General features: G+C 38.7%; 1 protein-coding gene across 3 annotated transcripts in view; it reads right to left on the reverse strand.

The window, feature by feature from the left end:
- The window catches only part of INO80 (INO80 complex ATPase subunit), a 132,234-nt gene that overhangs the window by 89,390 nt on the left and 16,069 nt on the right, over positions 1-26,775 (reverse strand). For all 3 annotated transcript variants that reach the window (XM_059057995.2, XM_059057994.2, XM_059057993.2), the window contains exons 2-7: positions 15,373-15,558; positions 14,947-15,116; positions 14,788-14,855; positions 12,739-12,909; positions 10,302-10,422; positions 9,003-9,217 (exon numbers count right to left, since the gene is read on the reverse strand). In XM_059057995.2, coding sequence (XP_058913978.1) covers positions 9,003-9,217; positions 10,302-10,422; positions 12,739-12,909; positions 14,788-14,855; positions 14,947-15,116; positions 15,373-15,515 — 888 coding nt within the window. In that variant the 5' untranslated portion in view covers positions 15,516-15,558. The remainder of the gene's footprint in view (positions 1-9,002; positions 9,218-10,301; positions 10,423-12,738; positions 12,910-14,787; positions 14,856-14,946; positions 15,117-15,372; positions 15,559-26,775) is intronic.

Genomic DNA, 26,775 nt, shown 5'->3' on the forward strand with positions numbered 1-26,775 from the left:
GGCCCGTGAGCCATGGCCGCTGAGCCTGTGCCTCCGGAGCAAACAACCAGAGAGGCCCACGTACCGAAAAAAAAAAAAAAAATTCCGAGGCAGACCTAACACAAGATGACTCAGCAGCCCACAACTAAGTTTCAAGCTGCTTATTATGTCTACCACTTCAGTTAAAAAAACTAGCTTCAGGGCTTCCCTGGTGGCGCAGTGGTTGAGAATCCGCCTGCCGATGCAGGAGACACGGGTTCGTGCCCTGGTCCGGGAAGATCCCACATGCCGCGGAGCAACTAAGCCCGTGAGCCATGGCCGCTGAGCCTGTGCGTCCGGAGCCTGTGCTCCGCAACGGGAGAGGCCACAACAGTGAGAGGCCCGCATACCGCAAAAAAAAAAAAAAAAAAAAAAAAAAAAAAAAAAAAAAAAAACTAGCTTCAATAAAGAAACCTGATTTTAACCATGATGGTCCATTTATTTCATGTGGGAAAGAAGAGGCAGAGCTGAGTGGCTCTCTATTAAAGAGATCTCCCCCAGACTGTAAAGAAATGATGGGTCCAAGTTATACAAAGGGTCTGAAAGCCATTTCTATAATAATCCCACCTCAGACTGTCTGATTAAGGGAATTTTTAGGGCTTTTAACAAAAACTTTCTCTAATTCTAAAGCAACTATTGCCACTTTAAAGATAAAAATCTCAAATATTCCCACTGAATTCCTTATCATCAGAGGGCATCATCTGAAGCCTCTTCAAAGTATGAAACAAGTTTTTCTGTAACTTTTCCCATCATGAATGTTCATACAAAGTCAACAGGCACATGAAAAGGTGCTCAACATCACTAATTATCACAAATTCCGTCAAAACAAAAATGAGATATCACCTCACTCCTGTCAGAATGGCTACCATCAAGAGGACCACAGATAAATAATGTTGGAGAGGATATGGAGAAAGGGAACCCTAGCACACTGCTGGTGGTAATGTAAATTGGTACAGCCACTATGGAAGACAGTATGGAGGGCCCTCAAAAAACTAAAAATAGAACTACCATATCATCCAGCAATTCCACCCCTGGGCACACATCCAAAGAAAACGAAAACACTAAGTCAAAAAGATACACGCACCCCAAAGTTCATAGTGGCACTATTTACAATAGCCAAGATATGGAAGCAACCTAAGTATCCAACAACAGATGAATGAAGAAAGAAGATGTGATACACGCGCGCATGCACACAGACACACACACACACACACCAGAATATTACTCAGCCATAAAAAAGAATGAAATTCTGCCATTTGCAACAACATGGATGGACCTAGAGGGTATTATGCTTAGTGAAATAAGTCAGAGAAAGACAAATACTGTATGTTATCACTTACATGTAGAATCTAAGAAATAAAACAAACAAATGAATATAACAAACCAGAAACAGTCTCATAGATACAGAGAACAAACGAGTGGTTACTAGTGGGAAGAGGGAAGAGAGGGAACAAGACAGAGGTATGGGATTAACAGGTACAAACTACTATGTATAAAAAATAAATAAGCAACAAGGATATATTGTATAGCACAGAGAACTTAGCCAATATTTTATAATAACTTTAAATGGAGTATAATGTATAAAAATTTTGAATCACTATGCTGTACACCTGAAACTAATATTATAAATCAACTATATCTCAATTTAAAAAAAAAGAATGCTCAAACATATACTCTCTCTCCAGAAATATTTATTAATTGCTATGGAGGGAGGGGAAGTAATTGCACAGTACAGAGGCAACATCATACTAAGGGATCAAAGCTAATATCACAATATAGGGACAGATGTGTCAAGTGCCTCCTGATGAGATATGTCAAGAACATATCACTCTCTAGTAATATTGCCAAAAATGCATAATTCAAATCTAATCCCAAGGAAACATCACACAAAGCCAAATTCAAAAATATTCTATAAAATGATATACTCTTCAAAATAACAATGTCAGGAAAGATGAAGGCTAAGGAATTGTTTCAGAATAAAGGAGATTAATGAGACATGATAATTAAATGCAACATGTAGTCCTAGATTGATTCAGGGGTAGGGAAAGTGCTATAAAGGACATTACTGAAACAAGTGATGAAATATGAAAACCTATGGGTCAGATAATTTTTAATACTGCACTGTGGTTATGCACTAGATGATTTCCTTTTTCTTTGGAAACACACAATTATTAGCAGTAAATTTAGCACAAAATCTCAAACTAACCCTTAAAGTGAGTGAGGAAAAAAGTATGCATTTATATGGCAAAAGCAAATGAGGCAAATAGGTGCTAAATATGAGTAAAAGATACATGGCAGTTCCTTGCATTATTCTTGCCACATTTTTTTAAAAAATTAACTTATTTATTTATCTATTTTTTGGCTGCATTGGGTCTTTGTTGCTGTACGTGGGCTTTCTCTAGTTGGATCATATGGTAGTTCTATTTTTAGTTTTCTGAGGGACCTCCATATCAATTTACATTCCAACCAACAGTGTGCTAGGGTTCCTTCTTCCCCACATCCTCTCCAACATTTGTTATTTGTGGTCCTTTTGATTAACAGCCATTCTGATGGGTGTGAGGTGATACGTCATTTTTGTTTTGATTTGCATTTCTCTGATCATTAGCAATGTTGAGTACCTTTTCATGTACCTGTTAACCATCTACATGACTTCTTTGGAAAAGTGTCTATTCAAGTCTTCTGGCCATTTTCTGATTAGGTTGCTTTTTTGATACTGAGTTGTATAAGCTGTTTATATATTTTGGATTTTTGTTTTGTTTTGTTTTGTTTTTGCAGTACGCGGGCCTCTCACTGTTGTGGCCTCTCCCGTTGCGGAGCACAGGCTCCGGACGCACAGGCTCAGCGGCCATGGCCCACGGGCCTAGCTACTCCGTGGCATGTGGGATCTTCCCGGACCGGGGCACGAACCCATGTCCCCTGCATTGGCAGGTGGACGCTCAACCACTGCGCCACCAGGATATTAATCCTTTGCCAGTCATACCGTTTGCAAATATCTTCTCTCATTCTATACATTATCTTTTTGTTCTGTCAATGGTTTTCCTTGCTGGGCAAAACCTTTTACGTTTAACTAGGTCCCATTTGTTTACTTTTGCTTTTATTTCTTCTTTTGCCCCAAGAGACAGATCCAAAGAAATACTGCTACAATTTATGTCAAAGGTTGTTCTGCCTATGTTTTCTTCCAGGAGTTTCATGGTTTCAGACCTTATCAGATCTTCTCAGGTCTTTAATCCAGTTTGAGTTTATTTTTGTATACGGTGTGAGGAAACTGAACTAACTTTAGAGTTATGGAAAACATGCAAAAAATAGTAGAGTTCCCTTACTACTCCCCACCCACGCTTTCCCTAATTTTAGCAACTTATATAACCATAGTGCAACTATTAAGAAAGGAAATTAACTGCCCTCTAGAGTCCATGAGCCACAACTGCTGAAGCCCACATGCCATAACTACTGAAGCCCATGTGCCTAGAGCCCATGCTCTGCCACAACAGAATCTACCACAATGAGAAGCCCATACACTGCAACAAAGAGTAGCCCCCGCTCACCACAACTAAAGAAAGCCCATGCAGCAATGAAGAGCCAATGCAGCCAAAAATAAATAAATTAATTAAAGTTCCCTTTAAAAAATAATAAATAAAAAGTGATGCTTCTCGACACTAACAAATTAAAAAAATAAAGCAAGGAAATTAACACCAGTAAAGTATTAACCAAATTTTATATAGGTCTTATTTGAATGTCAACAACTTTTCCACTAATATCCTTTCACTGTTCCAGGATCCTACACAGGATCTCACAATGCGTTCATTTAGTTGTTCTTCTCCTTAATCTCTTCCTGTACATAACATTTCCTCAATCCTTCTCTTTCATGTCCTTGACACTTTTGAAAAGCACCAATCAGTTATTCTGTAAAGTGTCCCAAAATGTGTGGTTTTCTGGTGTTTCCTCAGGATGGGAATGACATCATTTACTATGGCAAGAATACCAGAGAAATGATGTTTTGATGATGTGCTCCTCTCAGTGCATCACATCAAGGAGTTCATGATATCAAAATTTATATTACTAGTGATGTTTACTTTGATCATTCGGTTAAGGTGCACTCTGCCAGTTTTGAAGCTATGCAACTTCTGTTTCTCCTCTAACTTTTGCCCTCTAATTTTAGCATTCATTAATGGATGTAGTCTGCAACAATTATTACTGTGGTGTTTGCATAAGGACACTTTTATTTCCTTCTTTCCTTCTACACTTACTAACTGGAATTCCTACTGAAAGGAAGAGTTGTTCCTTCTATACTTTGTCTATTCAAGTATTTACTTATAACAGTATGGACTGACAAATATTTCCTTTATTCTATGGGTCAAAATCCAGTATTACTCTTATTTATTTTGTTGCTCAAATTATTCTAACTTTGGCCATGAGGCACTCCTTCAGGTTGGCTCCTGAGTTCTTCTGACAAGCCCCACCTCCCCCCGATCTTTCTTCAGAACTTCTTTACTTTCTGGCACCACTTTAAAATGTTTTTCATTTTGTCTTTGGCTGCGCTGCACGGCTTGCGGGATCTTAGTTCCCTGACCAGGGATTGAACCTGTGCCCTGGCAGTGAAAGCACCAAGTCCTAACCACTGGACCGCCAGAAAATTCCCTAAGGTTCATTTTGTATTTTCCCTGCTGAGTTCTGGAATAAGGTACTTCTTCAAGGAGCCTTGGTTCCTCTTATTAGAGAACAAAAGTTGTTTAGAAATCAAGATTCAGGGACTTCCCTGGTAGGCACAGTGGTTAAAAATCTGCCTGCCAATGCAGGGGACATGGGTTCGATCCCTGGTCTGGGAAGATCCCACATGCCACAGAGCAACTAAACCTGTGTTCCACAACTACTGAAGCCCAAGCACCTAGAGCCCGTGCTCCGCGACAAGAGAAGCCACTGCAATAAGCTCGTGCACCGCAACAAAGAGTAACCCCCCCTCTCCGCAACTAGAGAAAGCCCGCTCGCAGCAACAAAGATGCAACACAACCAAAAATAAATAAATAAGTAAGAAATCAAGATCTGGTTACTAGGTATCTTCGTTGTTACTGAGGTATAACTGCTTCTAGGCCCTCTCAGCAAACAGAACCAGAAAAAATATATATATGCATGTTAATTCATGCATATACACCCAAGTATATTTCAGTTATCTATCTGTATGTGTGTATATATATATGAAACCATGAATTTATACTGATACCTCTGATCCCAAACTTCATGGGCTTCATTTTAGCTTTCCCCTTCTCCTTACTTATAACTTCTTTCTCCAGCAGTGAGAAACTGCCTCATCTACAATATATTTACTTATTTGTTCAATCCTAGTATACATATAAAGTAGTTTCCAAATTGCTAACCTATTCATTCCCCTATGAGAAACACTTTTACTATGTCAATCATGGCATTTACGCACAGTTCCATCAATCTTTAGCCTTACATATCTCCAATCAAAATGATGTTCTCCTCAGTTACTTAGATGAGTTATTTCTTCCCCACTCCCTGCAACTTGATCATATTACTCATTTCTAATACAGTAAAGTTCATTTGTTCCTACTTTTATTCCATTTTGACCACACATCCCCCCAACCTCCCTCTCCACCCACATCCTGGTTGGTTTAATATTGGAGGTATATCAGAAATCTGTGAAACATTACTATGGTTCTAAAAGTCAGCCTTACACAAAATATACTCAAAGACTCCTTCCTCTTCATCCTTGCTACCCTGTTCCCATTCCCTCCTTTCGACCCTTTTCCCACTTGCCCTCTATAAGGAATCAATCACTTTAATTTCTGGTTCATCCTTCTTGAATTTCTTTTGAACGAATGAGCAGAGATTTGTGTATTTTCTTGTATTCCCTTTATTCTTACATGAAGGGTATACTTACTTTTTTGCGCTTTGCCTCTTTCACTTAACTGTATGTCCTTGAAATTACTTCACATCAGTTCAGAGAGGTCTTCCTCATTCTTTATTTTTAACAGCAGTATAATAATCCACTGGATAGATCTACCATCATTTAATTCAAGCCCCATATATGAACATTTAGATTGTTTCTGTTATTTTGCAATTGCACATAATGCTACAATGAATAACCTTGTTTACATGTATTTTTGTATCGTTGCTTTAGCTTTAATAAGGTAGATTCCTAGAACTGGCAGTGCTGATTTTAAAGGTAAGTGCATCTGTAGATTGCTAGGTGTTGCCAACTTTCCCCGCAACACAGTCCTAATTTGTATTCCTATCAGTAATGTATGAGAGCACCTGCTTCCCCACAGGCTCCTTAACAGAATGTGTTGTCATATTTAAAAATTTTTGCAGTGTGGTAGGTGATAAATGGTGTCTAAGTGTTATTTTAATTTGTATTACCCCAATTATGAGAGACTCTGAACCTTTTTAATATGTTTGAGAGCCATTTTTGTATCCTTCTTTGCTGTCTATTCTTGACATTTTCCCATTTGTCTACTGAATCTGTGGTCATTTGTCCCTCCATTTTTAAAAAAAATATTTATTTATTTTGGCTGCACTGGGTCTTAGTTGCAGCATACAGGATCTTCGTTGTGGCATGTTTAGTTGTGGCATGTGGGGTCTTTAGTTGCGGCATGTGGGCTTCTTAGTTGCGGCACGTGAACTCTCAGTTGTGGCATGCATGTGGGATCTAGTTCCCTGACCAGGGATCGAACCCAAGTTCCCTGCATTGGGAGCACAGAGTCTTACCCACTGGACCACCAGGGAAGTCCCTGTCCCTCAATTTTTACTAGTTCTTTCCATATTATTAGAGGTAACAGCCTTTTGACTGTAGTATTCAATGTAAATAATGGGGACTTCCCTGGTGGTACAGTGGTTAAGAATACGCCTGCCAATGCAGGGGACATGGGTTCAAGCCCTGGTATGGGAAGATTCCACATGCAGCGGAGCAACTAAGCCAGTGTGCCACAACTACTGAAGCCCACATGCCTAGAGCCTGTGCTCCGCAAAACAAGAAGCCCGCACACCACAACAGAGTAGCCCCCACGTGCCGCAACTAGAGGAAGTCCGCATGCAGCAGCAAAGACCCAACAGAGCCAAAAAATAAATTTTAAAAATAAAAAATTTTTTTAAATAAAAAAAATCTCCCAGTTTGTCAGTTGTCTATTGTCATGCAAAAATTTATTTTTATGTGGCCAAATTTAAGCGTATTCTCTTTTATTACCTCTGGATGTTGAATCATAGTTAGAAACTCTTTTCCTACACAAACATTAGATAGAAATGCAGGGCTTCCCTGGTGGCGCAGTGGTTAAGAATCTGACTGCCAGTGCAAGGGACACGGGTTCGTGCCCCGGTCCAGGAAGATCCCACATGCCACGGAGCGGCTAGGCCCATGAGCCACAACTACTGAGCCTGTGCGTCTGGAGCCTGTGCTCCGCAACGAGAGAGGCCGCGACAGTGAGAGGCCAGCGCACTGTGAGGTAGATTGGCCCCTGCTTGCCGCAACTGGAGAAAGCCCATGCACAGAAACAAAGACCCAACACAGCCAAAAATAAATAAACAAATTTATTTTAAAAGAAAGAAATGAAGCCGTTTTATTCTAATATTTGTATGATTTCTTTTTTTTACACTGAGATGCCAAATCCATTTGGAGTATATATGTGAGATACACACCTAATTTTATCTTTTTCAAAATGGCTATCTAGTTGTCCCAACACCATTTATTAAAGGTACTACTAGTCTATCTGCCCATTCATGTGTCAGTACCACACTGTTCTAATTGTAGAGATTTTATAGTATGTTTTAATGTTTGGGAAGGCTTTTTTTTACTGTTTCCCTAGCAATTCTCGCATATTGACTTTTCCCACATTGAGTTTAGAATCACTTCTCTAAATTCATAAAATATCCTGTTCATATGTCTATTAAGATTACACTCAATTTATAATGAAGCAATTAACTGGGTAAAATGCAAACCACCAGTGAATCTAAGTAAAGAATATAAGGGGACTTCCTGGGTGGTCCAGTGGTTAAGAACTGGTCTTGCGGGCTTCCCTGGTGGCGCAGTGGTTGAGAATCCGCCTGCCGATGCAGGGGACACGGGTTCGTGCCCCGGTCTGGGAAGATCCCACATGCCGCGGAGCGGCTGGGCCCGTGAGCCATGGCCGCTGAGCCTGAGCGTCCGGAGCCTGTGCTCCACAACGGGAGAGGCCACAACAGTGAGGCCCACATACCACAAAAAAAAAAAAAAAAAAAAAAAAAAAGAACTGGTCTTGCAAAGCAGGGGACACTGGTACAATCCCTGGTCGGAGAACTAAGATACCACATGCCTTGGGGCAACTAAGCCTACATGCCATGACTAGAGAGCCCGCGTGAAGCAACTACAGAGCCCATGCACTCTGGAGCCCACACGCCATAGCTAGAGAGAAGCCTGCACACCACAACAAAGATCCCGCATGCTGCAACTAAGACCAGACACAGCCATAAATAAATAAACAAACAAATAAATAAATAAATAGGGTATACGGACATTATTCCTGCAACTTTTAAGTTTGAAATTAGTATATCGAAACATTCAAGCAAATTAAAAGAGCAAAATGAATGCTTATACATGTTTTTCCAAAATCATTCACATTTTCTTCTAATACCTGTGATTATTCAGTAACATCCAAATGTTTATAAAGTCTAAGAAACATATATCCATCATTTTATTTTAATTTCCTGCATTATGGCCTATCAATTTGCTGTCAAATCTCTATTTCTTTATGTAAGAAAACTGCATTCCTCAAAGAGGTTTCCCTCCATTTTGTTTGCCAAGGAGCATAATACAACAATTATTTCATGTATTTTGATCAAATTCTAGCAAATCAGTTAACTGAAGAGAGTACTATTCAGGATTTTCCTAATTCCAAAAGATTAGTTTTCTTTCTGAACCATGTGAAGGTATCTAGTTCTCACAGCTTCTCTTTGGAGGGCAGGCAGAGAAAACATTCTATCTGGAGGCACTCACTTACCTTTGGTAGTTCCTTTTTCACAATGCTGAGCCATACTTTCCTGCGACGGGCATTGAGCTGCTCAATGGATAAGTGCTTCTTCTTGGTGCCAGGAGGAGGTGCATCATGAGAGAACTTGGCAAAGACTTTGGTCTGGTGGTGGTGGCGACGAGGGGATTCTTCAGAGGAAAGTTCTTCATCTCTTCGCCTTTTTTTCTTCACTTTTTTCAACTTAGCTGCAAAGGAAACAGACTCTCAGAAGGTTGCATTTCTTCCATTCCACAGGAGAAAGTCACAAAACAACCTCATCACTTTAAGAAAAATCAAGGTTCTTTTCTCATTCCACTGAAACTGGCAATGTTTTTCCTTTTATCTATTCAGGTCCATGAATATTCCAAGAAGAAGCTAACACTACCTCAAAAAAGACCACTGGATACTCCCTCTGTTTACATGAAAGAGAAACAGAAGAGAACCTAAGAACTGTATTTCTTTTGAACCCAACAATAGGAAGGCTTATGAAGTATCATGAGCTCAAGTCATGATCAGAGGAAGTAAACTTTTCTATTTGGTAGCAATGTAAGGTGACTAAAGAAAAATAACAGAGAAAGAAAAAAAATGCATTAACTGATATGACACTAAGACCTGTGAAAAGAAAACTGCACATGAAACAATAATCTAGTTTGAGAGGGAGGGTGGAAGGATGAGAAAATACTGAGATAAACAAGGAGGATGTGGAAGAAATAAGGGAAGAAGGCTGAAATGAGTGTTTCTGAACAGAGTTCATGCCTTTAGGGGAATAAAATCTGCCTAGTACAGATAGTCTAAAACTTTCCTTTCCTATTTCCTTCCTGATTTCCAGCTGCTTGGAACTCAGGGAGGAAAAGACATTTCCTGGCAAACATGCAAACAAGCACTACAGAAGATCATCAGGAGGTGTCTATTTTAAATCACTACATACAGCAACAATTATAACTTATTCCAAATACATCAGGTGACTCTTCATACTTCCCTGTGTATAACTAACTTCTTTCTGTCCCAGAACATTTTCAATATTTGGAGAGTATGTAGAAGAAAAAAAGGAACAACCTAATTGGCTTAAATCTCTGGCAAAGAATTTATAGTTCTCATGTCTTCATAATTCTAGAAAAGATCATAAACCAAATACAAAATAAATTTAATACTATTTACAACTAGTAATTGGATAAGGGAGACTAGGGATTTTCAGATAAAGCAAATTTCTACTACATGGATTATGTTCAAAGCCCAAATGTACCTGGAACTAAGAATGAGTAAAGGTAGAAGGCAGGTCAATATGCTCACCTTTAAGTTTCTTTTCTTCCTTGAATTTCTTTTTTTTGGGTCCAAGAAGGTGCCGTTGCTGCTCATAGAAAGGGTCATATGTGGAGAGCAGGCCTGCACTGTAGTATTGGTATTGCTGCAACTGAAGCAGGCAAAGACAGTGTCGTTTAGAAGGGCCTGTCTTTCCTACAGCACAGCCTTCAAATTATCTTTACTAAAGAAAGCTGATCCAGAGAAAAACCATAGTTCCTACATACAGTATTCTTCTCACAAAGAAACCAATAAACAAAATGGGTTAATTGGCTATGCACATGGAAAGTTGTTGAAAATAACTTAAAAAAACCCTTCATGATTCTGATTCTCCACCAGAATATTTACTTTGTCCTGACACATATCTGTCATTGCAGAAAGGTCTCCTCTTCAATTCATCAACAAGAAATAAACCATACTTCTACTACCAATAAGTTCCCAGATTTACTAAGGTTTCTAATCCCTGCTTTCCCAGCTCTTAGTCTTATATTTAGTTTGAATAGTCCCCAGCCATCACAATTCTTCAATCTTTGAAGTCTTCTCTTCATTTCCCACTAAGAGTCTGACAATATTATACATAGTGTCTTTGTTACCATAATTCTAACATATGAATAATCTATTTTTTTCTGTCCAGAGAGTACTTAATCTTTTCAAACATTTCATTCAAATTGACCTCCAAAGCTCAAATTTTGTCTGACCTATTACTAACGGGTAAATATGAAGATAAATAAAAATAGGTAGTCCACTGCAGAATCTCTCTCCTGAATTACAGGTAAATGAGTTGTTCAAAGACTGAAACTAGGATAGAAGAGTGACATGGAGAACTATTACAAGGTCTTCTGTTAAAGCATTCACACAGCTGTAAACTTAAAATCTGTGGATTTTCCACATGTTTCTTTTACTTCAATTTTAAAAGGAACAAGTATTTTAAGCAACAACTGCCTTAGCACTATACTTTAAAAAGGAACTCCTTGTCTAAGTCAAAAGTCATACATCTTCATACATCTTACTATTTATTACTTCTACAGGTTTATAACTTTTACCATATTATTCAAAGCTTTCTGAACTGACTTTGGACCTTAACTAATTGCTGGAAAATTTGAGGTCTTCAAATATTCTATTGCTCATTATGTACAAAGTGCTACACTCCTGACAAAAATCAGAAGGCGTTTGTAACAGCATTCAAATAGTTGCACATAAAACTATCATCAATCTAATGTTAGTATGTGAAGAAAGGGAGTTTTTCCAAGATAGGAACACTTCCAAAGAACAACTGTATTAAAAAGCAACCACAAGAATTTTAAATGGTGCAGCTGCTTTGGAAAACAGCCTGACAGTTCCCCCAAAGGGTAAGCATAGTGTTATCATATGACCCAGCAATTCTTTTTTTTTTTTTTTTTTTTTGGTACGCGGGCATCTCACTGTTGTGGCCTCTCCCGTTGCGGAGCACAGGCTCTGGACGCGCAGGCTCAGCGGCCATGGCTCACGGGCCCAGCCGCTCTGCGGCATGTGCGATCTTCCCAGACCGGGGCACGAACCCATATCCCCTGCATCAGCAGGCGGATTCTTAACCACTGCGCCACCAAGGAAGCCCAATTCTTTTCCTTGGTATATACCCAAGAGAAATAAAAATACATGTCCACACAGAAAATCTGCACACAAAATCTTCAGGGCAGCATTATTCATAAAAGCCAAAAAGTGAAACAAGTCACTATTCATAGCTACAATCCATAAAACCCGAAAAGTAGAAGCAATCCAATTAGTTCATCAAATGATGCATGGATAAATAAAATGCACTATGTCCATACAATGGAATATTATTTGGTAATAAAAAGAAATGAGGTACTAATACATGCTACAACATGAATGAACCCTGAAAACCTTATGCTAAGTGAGAGCTGAACACATGTTGCTCCATTTGTATGAAGTGTCTAGGATAGGCACATTTATAGAGACAAATGGTGGACTGATGGCTGTCTGGGGCTGAGGGGAATGAAGAGAATGAGGGGGAGAGTTCCCTGCTGGCCTAGTGGTTAGGATTCCAGATATTCACTGGTATGGCCCAGGTTCAACCCCTGGTAGGGGAACTGATATCCTGCAAGCCACACAGCAAAAAATTAAATAAAAAAAGAAAGAAAGAAAGAGAATGAGGGGCAGGAGCTAAGGGAAATGAGATTTCTTTATGGGTTGAGAAAATGTTCTGAAATTAGAAAGTGATGATAGTTACAAACTCTATGAATATACTAAGACCAACTGAACTATGTACATTAAAAGGCTGAATTTTTTTGGTATATGAGGTATATTTCAATTATCAGAACAACCACAACCACCATCTAAATATAAAGTTAAAATGATGTATTTTCAATTAATATAAACCAGAGGGTAAATACCCAGCATGAAAATCTGAGATTTCTCCTGAAACTCTTACCTCCTTGTCTTTACTATATTTATTCTGGTGAAGTTTCTTATATTTGTGCAGTCGCAACATATTATGAAGTTCTTCTCTGCTGAGATTGAGTTCTTCTTCTTCTTCTTCTTCATCATCATTGTCTTCACTCTGAGAACCTGCCTCACTGGATTCATCACTTAGCAGAATGCTCTGAAAAAGGGAGGAAATGGAAATGGAACCTCTGATATGAAGCAATTCCTTTTATAATCCAAGGGTTTTTTCCAGATCCCAAAACAATGACAAAAACAGCTGGAGGATAGTCATTCCAGTTTCCCTTATACTATTCTTTACCAATTCATCTAAAAAACAAAAAGATACCAATTAAACCTAGTAGTCACGAATGAAAGAGCGCCAAAACATGAGAAATGCTATCAACAGCAACAAGGCTAAATTTCACTTACTACATATGCCACACATAAGATAATTTAAATAAATGTCAAATACCAAGGCAAAAAAACTAAACAAAACCTAAAAAACTACTATAGGGCATAAAGGTATAATATAGAAAGCAAGCTGTGATGCTTAATAAAGGAGAAACAACCCCAAAATCCATTAACTGATGAATGGATAAACAAAATGTGGTATTATCCAGATAACGAAGAATTATTCAGCCATTAAAATGAAGGAAGTAGTAATGACATGTGCCACAACACGAATGAACCTTGAAAACATTATGCTAAGTAAAAGAAGCCATACATAAAAGGCCACATTTTATGTTTCCATTTATATGAAATATCCAGGATAGGCAAATCCACAGAGACAGAAAACAGGTTAGTGGCTCCCAAGTTGGGCTGGGGAAAGTAGAGAAAGGGTGACTGTTAATGAACAGGGTTTCTTTCTGGAGTGTTGAGAATGTTCTGGAATTAGATAGTGGTAATGGCTGAATTAACTTTATGAATTTTAATTATTAAATTATAATTAAATTATTAAATTATAAAATTATACACCTTAAAAGGGTAGATTTTATGGCATGTGAATTACATCTCAATTTTTTTAAATGTGATGGCCAAGCATAAGGTTACTGCATTCCCAAAAGTTTAAAACCTCATTCATGTGAGGCTAATCAGGTCTTTTCCACAAAAGCCTTTTCAGACCTTTTCCACATGAGCCTTTTAAAGGGGTTGGTGATAAAAATAAAAGACTACCTTTAAATTACTTTGAGCTCTTCATAAGAAAAGTATAAAATAGAGAAATAATTAGTTTCAATAAAAGAAATGCTAACCTTAATTCTGTCTAGCTAATGACAGTAATCTTGAAAGAGTATAAATGAGATAGTCACTGCCTTGCTTAAAAACACTCCAATTGCTTAGCACTGTAACGAGAGTTAAAATATAAATTCCGTAACATAGTATCAAGGCCCAATGTGATCAGCTAATAACCTCAGTTTCTACTATCCTCTAATTTACTGTGCTCCAGCTATACCAACCTCCTTTCTTCCCCAAACATACCAAGTTGCTTCCTTTCTCAGGACTTCTGCCATTGTTCCTTCTGATTGAAATGCTTTTATCTTAAACCTTCACATAGCTCCTTCTGATCATTCAGCAATCAGTTGAAATGTTACCTCTTTAAAGAAACTGTATTTATTTATTTTCTTATTTACAGGCTTACTCACTGCCTCCCTACATTAGAATGTAAGCTCCTCAGGGCAGGAACCCTATCTATCTACAACAGTATCTCCCAAGGCAGAATGTGCCAATCAACATCTGTTGAATGAATGAACTACTCAGTGACTAATAAAAAAAAAAAGATTAATAATCCTGATTACAAGCCAGTGAGAGCAAGGATCTTATCTGATATATTTCTGTACTCCCTCACTCAGTTTAGGGCTTCATTCCCAAAAATGTTTGCTAAGATGAACTTTGTTGAGTCCTCTAGATTTTTCTCTATAACTTCTTGAAAAACCACACCCAGAATAAAATACTCATGTCTAGGAAAATCTCTGCCAATGTGCCATAATTAGTAACTTATCCTTCTATTTGTAAATTTAGTAGGTTATTTGAATTATAAACATTCTGCCTTATCTCTTACCTTTAGCCACTTTCTGCTTTTCTTCAACTTAGAGAAGTTATATAAATTCCCTTTGTCAGATTTTGTTTCTGTGTAAAGAAACATAAAGAATAAAAAAATGAAAGGACACTTGCCCCCAAAGAACTGATAGTCCAAAGAGGGATCTCACACCACACTGACCTGACTGTAGAACTCCATTCAAGGAGTATGTGTTTAACATTCCAGAACTACTTGCTCCAGAAGTCTCACCAAGCAACGAATTTGGAGGTTCTTCCTTAACTTGTATCAAGGGATCCCCAGATTGGGGTAATAAAGGATTATTGTCATCCAGTCCATCTTCACTTTCATCACTATAAATTGAAGAATGGTGAATCCACAATAACAGCTGACCCAGCAAAATATTATAATTTATGGTTAGTAGACTGAACACTTTACAGAAGAAATTGATCCTTTGATTAAGCTGACTGTATTTTATTTGAAAGAAAGAAGGAAAAAAAAAAATCAAACATCCCAAAACCCATAAGATACTTTAACCATAAAATCTACAGGAATGATGGGAATCAGAAATGTGGTGAAACGTTATATTGGGAAGATGGGATACCATACCTAGAAATATTCCTGTTGAAGATGGCTGATGTTTGTCGCAGGAAATGGTCCAACCGGAGGGCCCTCTCCAGGTACTGAAGATAGAGGGGCTTTGCCAGCTCAGTGAAGCCGCCATCGTCCCCGGCACCCAACTCCGAGGCCATAGAACAAATCTGTCTTCATGCACAAGGGTTTCCGACTGCACGGCTGCAGAATGGAGATAAGTAGTGAAAGATGAAATGCTATTCATTTTCCCTTTATTTTGCCTGCTTGCTATCAATGTGAAGAGAAATCAGACCTTCTAGACACAAGAAGAGAATACAGTAGTCTATAGAAAGACCATGATAAAGCTCTTGTTAGGCATTGCCTCCTAATGCAAATGCAGAAGTTAAAAGGATGAGAAAAACACCAAACTATAGAAATACTGTCACCTGTCACAATGAAAATTCATACTTTTTTGAAGCAGTGCCTTAAAATTTATACTCAATTCTCTTTCATCTTACAATTAATAATTACTCACAACTATCCAAATCTGTACCACAAGTTCACTGTTGTACACCTCATAGAGGAGCACATGTTCTCAGCATCACCCTTCAAAACAGCTGCTCCCTTTTTCACTTTGTATTTACATTCATACATATGTGTGAGGTAGTTCACTTACAAGGGAACAGATATACTGGCAGAGTATTTTACAATCCCTTATAAACATGTACTAAAGTATAAAGATTCAGAGATGACTTAGAAAACTGGAGCAAAGAGAATAAAAGTGAGGGTGAGAAACCTGAGCATTCTCTTTGCTACCTTATGTTGTTAAGGACAATGTTAGACTCAGAACGTCTTCACTAGAGAATCAATCAGTGTAACAACCTTCCCCCCAACTGTCTTTCATGTAACATCTTCTACCTTATAACTGGTTATCTTTAAAGAGTTAAGGGGCTGAGCCAAGATTAAATAATGGGACAACACAGAGCAACTGGCCTACCATCTGACATACAGTGAGTACTCAATAAATAGTAAATTACTTGTAAAAGTTCATAATCTAATAAATTAAGGTATAATCTTTAAAGGAAACCAGAACATCTTTATCTTGAGTTGCCTTCTCTTTTTATTACAGATTTTTAAAATTTCCTAATACAATCTTTCTCCTTAAGAGAATGTTAAAAATTCTCTCCCAATTGAATCACAGATTCAACATAATCCCTATTAAAATCCTAGTAGGCTTTTCTTTTTCTTTTCCCAGAAATTGACAAGCTGATTATTAAATTTATATGGACACACAAAGGAATTAGAATAGTCAAAATAATTTTGAAAAAGTACAGGGCTTACTCACTTATACTTTCCGATTTTAAATATATCCTAAAGCTACACTCACCAGAACAGTGTGGTACTGGCATAAGGATAACCACATAGACCAATGAAACAGACCTGAAAAATCCAGAAATAAATCCTTACATTTATGGTCAATTAATTTTCAATGAAGGTGCCAAGGTAATTTCAATGGGGGAAAGGACAGTCTTCAACAAATTGTGCTGGACAACTGAATATATAACACATATAAAAGTTGAATTTAGGGGCTTCTCTGGTGGCGCAGTGGTTGAGAATCTGCCTGCCAATGCAAGGGACAGGGGCTCGAACCCTGGTCTGGGAGGATCCCACATGCCGCGGAGCAACTAGGCCCATGAGCCACAACTACTGAGCCTGTGCGTCTGGAGCCTGTGCTCTGCAATGAAAGGCTGCGATAATGAGAGGCCCGCACACCACGATGAAGAGCGGCCCCACCTGCCACAACTAGAGAAAGCCCTCGCACAGAAACGAAGACCGAACACAGCCATAAATAAATAAATAAATAAATAATAAATAAATAAATAAAATCTGCACAGCAACCAATGAAATAGGTCCTTTTCTTACTTAAAAAAAAAGTTGAACTTAAACCATTACCTCATACCATGCACAAAAATTAACTCAAAATGGATCAGAGACCCAGGTGTAAAACCCGCAAACTACAAAACTTCTACAAGAAAAAAGAAAAAAACCCTCATGACTTTAGATATGTATTTATAAAGACTCTTACAACTCAGTAAGAGATAACTCAACTAAAAAATGGGCAAAAGGGGGCTTCCCTGTTGGTGCAGTGGTTGAGAGTCTGCCTGCCGATGCAGGGGACGTGGGTTCATGCCCTGCTCCTGCACGGAGCAGCTGGGCCCGTGCGCCATGGCCGCTGAGCCTACGCGTCCAGAGCCTGTGCTCTGCGATGGCAGAGGCCACAGCAGTGAGAGGCCCACATACCGCAAAAAAAAAAAAAAAAAAAAAAAAAAAAAAGGGCAAAAGACTCTGAACAGACATTTTACCAAAGAAGATATATGAATGGCTTAACAGGCATACGGAGATGCTCAACATCAAAAATTGCAAATTAAAATTACAGGGGGATACCACTTTATACCCACTAGAACAGCTACAGTAAAAAAGACAATAACAATTGTTGGGGAAGATGTGGAACTGAAAACCTCATACATTGCTGGTGAAAATGTAAAATATTATAGCCACTATAGAAAAGTTTGGCAGTTGCTTAAAAATTTGAATATAGTTACCATATGACCTAGCACTTCCTCTCCTAGTTATCTATTCAAGAGAAATAAAAACACATGTCCACCACTCAAAGCCTTTTATGTGAATGTTCACAGCAGTATTATTCATAATAGTCAAAAAGTGAAATAATCTAAATGTCCATCAAATGGTGAATGGATAAAATATAGCATGTCTGGACAATGGAATACTATTCAGCAATAAAAAGGAATAAACAATTGATACATGCAATAACATGAACGAACCTCAAAATTTTATGTTAAGTAAAAGAAGCCAGACACAAAAGACCACATACTGTAGAATTCCATTTATATGAAATACCCAGAAAAGGAAATCTAAAGAGACAAAAAGTAGATCAGTGGTTCACTGGGGGTACAAAGGGGGAATGACTACCAATGGATACTAGAGATCTTTTTTAGGGGAGGTAGAAATGTAAATCCATATTGTGGTGATGTTTGCACAATTTTGTAATTTTGCTAAAAATCACTGAATTGTACATTTAAATGAGGTGAATTTCATGGTATATAAAATATCAATCTTGGGAACAGTTAAAGAAAAAAGAAGGCTTTAGGGCTTCCCTGGTGGTGCAGTGGTTGAGAATTCGCCTGCCAATGCAGGGGATATGGGTTCAAGCCCTGGTCCAGGAAGAACCCACATGCAGCTCCATGAGCCACAACTACTGAGCCTGCATGCACTCTAGAGCCCGTGAGCCACAGCTACTGAAGCCTGCGCACCTAGAGCCCATGCTCTGCAACAAGAGAGGCCACTGCAATGAGAAGTCCACACACTGCAAGGAAGAGTAGCCCCTGCTCGCCGCAACTGAGAAGAAAGCCCGTGCGCAGCCATTAAGACCCAACACAGCCAAAACTAACTAAATTTAAAAAAAAATACTTTTTATAAAAGTCTTTATAAAAGACTTTTTAATAAAAGTCTTTTATAAAGGACTTCAATAAATTCTACTTTTCAAAATGAGACCTAACAGGTACCCATTCCAGAAGATTTCAAAGAAACTTGGTTTTAAAAATAAACCAAACTATCTTAGAGAATACATATAATTCATTTTCATACACACACATAGAAATTAAAGCATATAAAATTGCTGCTTGGAAGACCTAAATAGACGTTTCTCCAAAGAAGGCATACAGATGGCCAACAGGAACACGAAAAGATGCTCAACAATGCTAATTATCAGAGAAATGCAAATCAAAACTACAATGAGGTATCACCTCATACCCATCAGAATGGCCATCATCAAAAAGTCTACAAGTAACAAATGCTGGAGAGGGTGTGGAGAAAAGGGAACCCTCCTACACTGTTGGATGGAGGTTCCTTAAAAAACTAAAAATAAAGTTACCATATGATCCAGCAATCCCACTCTTGGGCATATATCCAGAAAAGACAAAAACTCTAATTCGAAAAGATACATGCACCCCAGTGTTCATAGTAGCACTATTTATAATAGCCAAGACATGGAAGCAACAGATGAATGGATAAAGAAGATGCAGCATACATAAACAATGGAATATTATTCAGCCAGAAAAAGAGTGAAATATTGCTATTTGCAGCAATGGATGGACCTAGAGATTATCATACTAGTGAAGTCAAATAGAGAAAGACAAATATTATATGCCATCACTTACACATGGAATCTAAAAAATAATACAAATAAACTTATTTACAAAACAAACAGACTCACGGACATAGAAAACAAACTTATGGTTACCAAAGGGGAAAGGGGAGAGGGGGTAAGTTTGGAGTATGAGATTAACAGATACACACCACTATATTAAAATAGATAAACAACAAGGATTTTGTGTGTGTGTGTGTGTGTGTATGTGTGTGTGTTTAACTGAACCACTATTCTGTACACCTGAAACTAACACAATATTGTAAATCATCTATAGTTCAATAAAAAAAAGAAAAAAATTGTTGCTTGGCACCCTCCTAAGATTTTATTACAAAATAACTGATATTATGCTCGGGTTTCCATGGTGGCGCAGTGGTTAGGAATCCGCCTGCCAATGCAGGGGACACGGGTTCGAGCCCTGGTGCGGGAAGATCCCACATGCCGTGGAGCAACTAAGCCCATGTGCCACTACTGAGCCTGTGCTCTAGAGCCCACAAGCCGCAATTACTGATCCTGCATGCCACAACTACTGAAGGTCGTGCGCCTAGAGCCCGTGCTCCACAACAAGAGAAGCCACCGCAATGAGAAGCTCACGCACTGCAACAAAGAGTAGCCCCCGCTTGCTGCAACTAGAGGAAGCCCGCGTGCAACAGCAAAGACCCAGTGTAACCAAAAATAAAAATAAAAATAATAAAATAAATAAATTTATTTTTTTTAAACTGATATTATGCTCTACTTAATTTAGCTGATAATAAAAATGGTCTTAATTAAGGCAGTATGAAGGTATGACTACAAAGAAATACTGGGTGATTCAAAAGGAACTACTTTTTAAAATTATTCCTCAGTATCTGGGCTGCATAATAACATGAAGTCAAAACCAATTCGTCCAAGAAAGATCAGAGTTACTTGTATGGTCTTACAATGCTCAATGTGCCCCCTGTGACACCAAGTACACACCAATCCTATAGTCTGATTCTCCCAGAATCACCTTTGTAGCATATCACCATTGATAGTTGAAATAGCAACCATGAAATACCACTTTCTTATTTCCACAAGGCTAAAGGAGGAGGTGCATGAAGTTCGTGATGTATCTCCACAAGAAGAAGTCTTATGATGGTATCTGGAGAGTCAAGGAATATTTTTAAAGTGTTTGATTAGATTTTTACTGTCGTAAAATATACATAAAATTTACCATTTGAATCATTTGTAAGTAGAAAATTCAGTGGCATTAAGTACATTCACATGTACTCACACACCCAGACTACTACTTCCTAATGTGGCTTCCCACCTCCAGGTACTTCTCCCTCTGATCCATCTTTGCAGCTACTTCCAGATCAGTATTCCCAAAACATCACTCTGATTATGTTGTTATCCCACAATAGCTTTCCAAAATCCAATGAAGTCTAAATTCCTCAACCTGAGATTCAAAGACCTTTATCATCTGGCTTCAAGCTACTTTTCCAATTTTACTATTTCCCTATACTCGACACAAATTAAGAATACCTTGAAAATGTCTCTTAACTTCCTCTCAGATCCATCCCAATATTCACATGAAGAGCTCTTTAAAACTCATCCAACCACAGGCTCTTACTGCCATTTCAAAGGATTAATACAAGATGTTAGAGCAGTTCACCATTGATTGGCCTGGTCCATACCCTGAACTCTGGCTCTTTAATCCTGATTATCCTGCAACTGGACTATGATCACCCTCTAGGTCCCCTAAGCTTGATATCCATGGTAAAGTGTCTGCTTTCAAATCATACTCACATGTATCAGACTTACCTACCTGTATCCATATATGGTCCTGGACTGAACTGCTCTGCACTCTCTAATTACTGCTATGCCTTTATGGATGCTGTCTTGCCCTTATCCTATGAATAACATCTCTGTAAGAAAAGTCTCACCAAGCTGAAACAAAATCCTTCAAAGACAAAATGAGATACACTGTTCCAGGAAACACTTTTAGATTATTCTTAGCTAAGACAATTCTCTTCTTTGAACATCTGTATGGTTATTTATGGAAACCGTGGCACTTATATGATCTTACAGTCTATTAACTGTATACATGCACACCTTAGCTCCTTTACTAAACAAACTTACTAAACTATTTGGGCAAAGAGTCCCTGTCTCATGAATCTATTTGGTTCTGATATTTACAAATGACCATATTAATTTGCTTTTCAAAGCAGTCTTAAATGTCAAGGCTACAAAACTCTAGTTCTAATGTTACTTTCTGTATAAAGACAATCTGTAGTCAATGACCATAGGTCTCTACTCATATCCTGGACACATGATTTGGGGACAAAAGTTTAAATAAGACAAATCAAAAGATAACAAAAGTCGGGTAACTTAAGCAGAATGTGTTCAATCATTCATTATCCATCCTTGTTGAACAAGAATAGGAGAATGCAGGAACTGAGTATCTTTCAGGGAATCCTCCTTAAAATTTGTCTCTCAGGCAAGCCTAGATAAATATGGGGAGGTGAGAGATCAAGGTGTTACTTCTAGACAAGAACCTGAAGGACACCTGTATCAACTGTTAATTCTTAGCTGAGGACAGAATTTCCATCCTCCTCCAAATGAAAAGCCTAACAAAGATACCTACTTGGAGGGAAAGCCATCCTATCTCTGAATAGAGATGAGCTAAGAGGCACTGTTCAAACGGTAGCCTAGTCTAAGAAACTGTTTTTAGTTTGGATTTTAATTTTTTTAAATCTTTTTTTCCTAACAGCAATGGTTAAGAATATGATATATCATGACCATCTAATAAAATACCCAGTCACAATTATGACCACTAAGTATTTGTCCTAAGACCTACACATTTAGACTTTCCAAACTTAACTCTATTTTCACTTGATTTCTCTTTATAAATGCTACCCCAAATTGGTTTCATACCAATCATTTAGAGAAGCATTTCCCAAAGTTTGCTTCTCTGAATACGACCTCAAGATATTAACAAATGACCATGAATATTAAAAATATTAATGCATTGAAGTCAGACTTAAAAGATTCTTTAGTCTTCAATATGCTAATGTGCTCTTAGTCTCTCTCCAAGAGGAATTCTCAACTTAATTGACCATTCTACGGCAAAATACTCATTGAAATATCTCAGAGAAGACCAGATTGAGAACCACTGAATTAGTCAGATATCTAAAGAGAGTTCAATCATAACTGCCTTTAAGAAGTAATTCCTGGCTTCCCTGGTGGCGCAGTGGTTAAGAATCCATCTACCAATGCAGGGGACACGGGTTTGAGCCCTGGTCCAGGAAGATCCCACATGGCGTGGAGCAACTAAACCCATGTGCCACAATTACTGAGCCTGCACGCCACAACTACTGAGCCTGCACTCTAGAGCCCGTGCTCCGCAACAGGAGAAGCCACCACAATGAGAAGCCCACACACCACAAGGAAGAGTAGCCCCTGCTCTCCGCAACTAGAGAAAGCCGGCGCACAGCAACAAAGACCCAGTGCAGCCAAAAATAAAATAAATTAAATAAAAATAAATAAATTTTTTTTAAAAAGTATATCCTAAATTTATCAATACTAGCACAGAAAAGGCTGAGTAAAGGTACAGCTCTTGTGAGAACTATAGCTTTAAAGCATTTAAAGGACTAAAGACAGTCTGTAGCAGGTTATACAGGCTGTAGCTCACATAAAAGGCCAAGTATTAAGGTAACAAAATAACTGGCTTTCCCACCTGTACTCCCCCATAACTCAGGCAATCTGTAACCCAAACCTATTATGACTGTGATTTACTGAATCAGAGCCACAGGCTACACCGATAATTTGCAGAGCTATGGCACAAATAGCAGGATCAGGCCAAATAAAAAAACTCCATAATATTTTAAAAGACAGAAATAAGACCAAAAAAAGAATGGAGATGCTATTTTCACATGAATATTAAAGCAACATTTCATTCATTCAGCTATTCAATTACTGAACTCTAAGTGTAGTGTAGAAAAAGATATTTCCTTCAGAGAATTTAGTCTTATAGGGAATTTAAGGCTCAAACATAAATAAACCACAATAAAAAGCACACATGGGAAGTCACTTAAGAGATATACAGATAAAGTGCCATGGGAGTTCAGAAAAAAGTATTACTCATGAGTGTCAGACTATGTTTAATGTTAAGTGAGGAATTTGCATTATTTACAAACACCTACAACTCTGAATGAGGAAACATCAGGTTAGGATATGGATCCTTCTGTATGATCAAATGAACAGAAAATGAGAAGTGTGATGAATACAATCATCTAAAATTTAATGCTTCCAACTCCTCACAAAGAAAAGCCCATGCCTAATGGCTCTACCGGTGAATTTTACCGAACACTTAAAGTAGAATTAATACCAATCCTTTGCAAACTCTTCCAAATAACAGAAAAGAAAATTCTATGACACCAGCATTACCCTGATTTCAAGAGAAAACTACAGTCAGCCCTCCATATCCACAGATGCAGAGCCCACAAATATGGAGAGCTGACTCTACCATTTTATATAAAGGACTTGAGCTTCCACAAATTTTGCTATCTGCAGGGGGTCCTGGAACCAATTCCCCATGGATACCGACAGATGACTATACAGACTAATATCCCTTTTAATATAGACACAAAAATCCTCAACAAAATACAGGTGACCCTTGAACAACATGAAGGTTTGGGGCACTGACCCTCCTTGCAGTTGAAAATCCACATATAACTTTACAGTCAGCCCTCCATATGTGCAGTTCCATAACTAAGGTTCCATATCCACAGTTCTGCATTCATGGATTCAACCAACCACAGATGGTGCAGTAAGAAGTTATTGAAAAACAATCCACATATAAGTAAACCCATGCAATTCAAACCCACATTGTTCAAGGGTCAACTGTATTATATGCTGAAAGCAGCAGCATATAAAAGGAATAATACACGATTACTAAGGTAGAATTTATCCTAGGAATGCAAGGTTGGTGTAATATCTGCAAATCAGTCAATGTGCTATACTACATTAAAGCATAAAACCCACTTGATCATCTCAACAGAAACAGAAAAATGATTTGAAAAAATCCAACACCATTCCAAAATAAAAACACTCAACAATCTAGGAACAGAAGGGGACTCCCTTGGGACTTCCCTGGTGGTCTAGTGGTTAAGACTCCGCCCTTCCACTGCAGGGGGCACGGGTCTGATCCCTGGTTGGGGAACTAAGATCCCACATGCCACACAGTGAGGCCAAAAAATAAAATTAAAAAAAAAAAAAAGAAGAGAACTCCCTCAACCTGATAAAGGACATTTATGAAAAACTCATGGCTAACATCAGACCTAGTAGTGAAAGACAGAATGCTATCACCCTTAAGATCAGAAACAAGACATGGTTGTCTGCTTTCACAACCTCTATTCAAAACTGACTGAAAATTCTAGCCAGGGCAATTAGGAAAAGGAAGGAAGGGAGGGAGGGAGGGAGTGCAGGCACCCAAATTGGAAAGAAAGAGGTATGGGCTTCCCTGGTGGCGCAGTGGTTGAGAATCCGCCTGCCGATGCAGGGGACACGGGTTCGTGTCCCAGTCCAGGAAGATCCCACATGCCGCAGAGCGGCTGGGCCCAGGAGCCATGGCCACTGAGCCTGCGCGTCCAGAGCCTGTGCTCCACAACGGTAGAGGCCACAACAGTGAGAGGCCCGCATACCACACACACACACACAAAAAAAAAAAGAAACAGGTAAAACTATCTCTATTTATAGATGACATGATCTTGTACACAGATAGATAATCCTAAGGAATGCGCTAAAAAAAATGATTAGAATAAATAAGCTCAGTAATCTTGTAGGATACGATACCAATATACAAAAATCAATTATATTTCTATATACTAGTAATGAACAATCTGAAAATGAAATTAAGAAAATAATGCCATTTACAATATCATCAAAAAGAACAAAATATTTAACCAAAGAACTACAAGACACTGTTGAAAGAAATTAAAGAACTAAATAAATGAAGACATCCCATAGGTCATGGATCAAATGATTTAACATTTTTAACATGTCAAAAACATACAGATCAAATGTAATTCCTATCAAAATATTCAAATCCAAGCTGCCTTTTTTGCAGAAACAGACAAACTGATTCTAAAATTCAGGGAGAGACTTCCCTGGTGGCGCAGTGGTTGGGAATCTGCCTGCCAGGGCAGGGGACACAGGTTCGAGCCCTGGTCTGGGAAGACCCCACATGCTGTGGAGCAGCTAAGCCCGTGCGCCACAACTGCTGAACTTGCATTCTGGAGTCCACAAGGCACAACTACTGAGCCTGAGAGCCACAACTACTGAAGCCTGTGCGCCTGGAGCCCATGCTCCGCAACAGGAGATGCCACCACAATGAGAAGCCGCGCACCGCAGCGAGGCGTGGCCCCCGCTTGCTGCCAACTAAAGGAGGCCCACACGCAGTAACAAGGACCCAATGCAGCCAAAAATAAATAAATAATTTTTTTAAAAAATAAAATAAAATTCAGGGAATTGCCTGGAGGTCCAGTGGTTAAGACTCCAGCACTTTCACTGCTGTGACCTGGTTTCTATCCCTGGTCAGGGAGCTAAGATCCTGCAAGCCATGGCATGGCCAAAAGAATAAATAAAAATAAAATAACATTCATACAGAAATGCAAGGGACCTAGGACAGCCAAAACAATCTTGAAAATGACAAAGTTGGAGGATTCATACTTCTGATTTCAAAACTTACTACACGGGGCTTCCCTGGTGGCGCAGTGGTTAAGAATCTGCCTGCCAATGCAGGGGACACGGGTTCGAGTCCTGGTCCAGTAAGATCCCACTGAGCCTGCTCTCTAGAGTCCACATGCCACAACTACTGAAGCCCACGCGCCTAGAGCCCGTGCTCCGCAACGAGAAGCCGCTGCAATGAGAAGCCCGCACGCCTCAACGAAGGATAGTCCCTGCTCACCCCAACTAGAGAAAGCCCATGCGCAGCAACGAAGATCCAACACAGCCAAAAATAAATAAAAATAAATAAATTTTTTTAAACAAGGGAGAAAGAAACAGGTGGAGACAGAACTCACTTAAAAAAAAACAACTACACAGCTGTAGTAGGTATTAAGATGTGTGGTGCTGATGTAAGGCTAGAAATATAAATCAGTGGAACAATTGAGAGTCCAGAAATAAACCCTTACATTTATAGTCAACTGATGTCCCACAAGGGTGTCAAGATAATCCAATGGGGAAAGAACATC

The sequence above is a fragment of the Kogia breviceps genome, chromosome 3 (genome assembly GCF_026419965.1).
Source record: "Kogia breviceps isolate mKogBre1 chromosome 3, mKogBre1 haplotype 1, whole genome shotgun sequence".
Classification (NCBI taxonomy): domain Eukaryota; kingdom Metazoa; phylum Chordata; class Mammalia; order Artiodactyla; family Physeteridae; genus Kogia; species Kogia breviceps.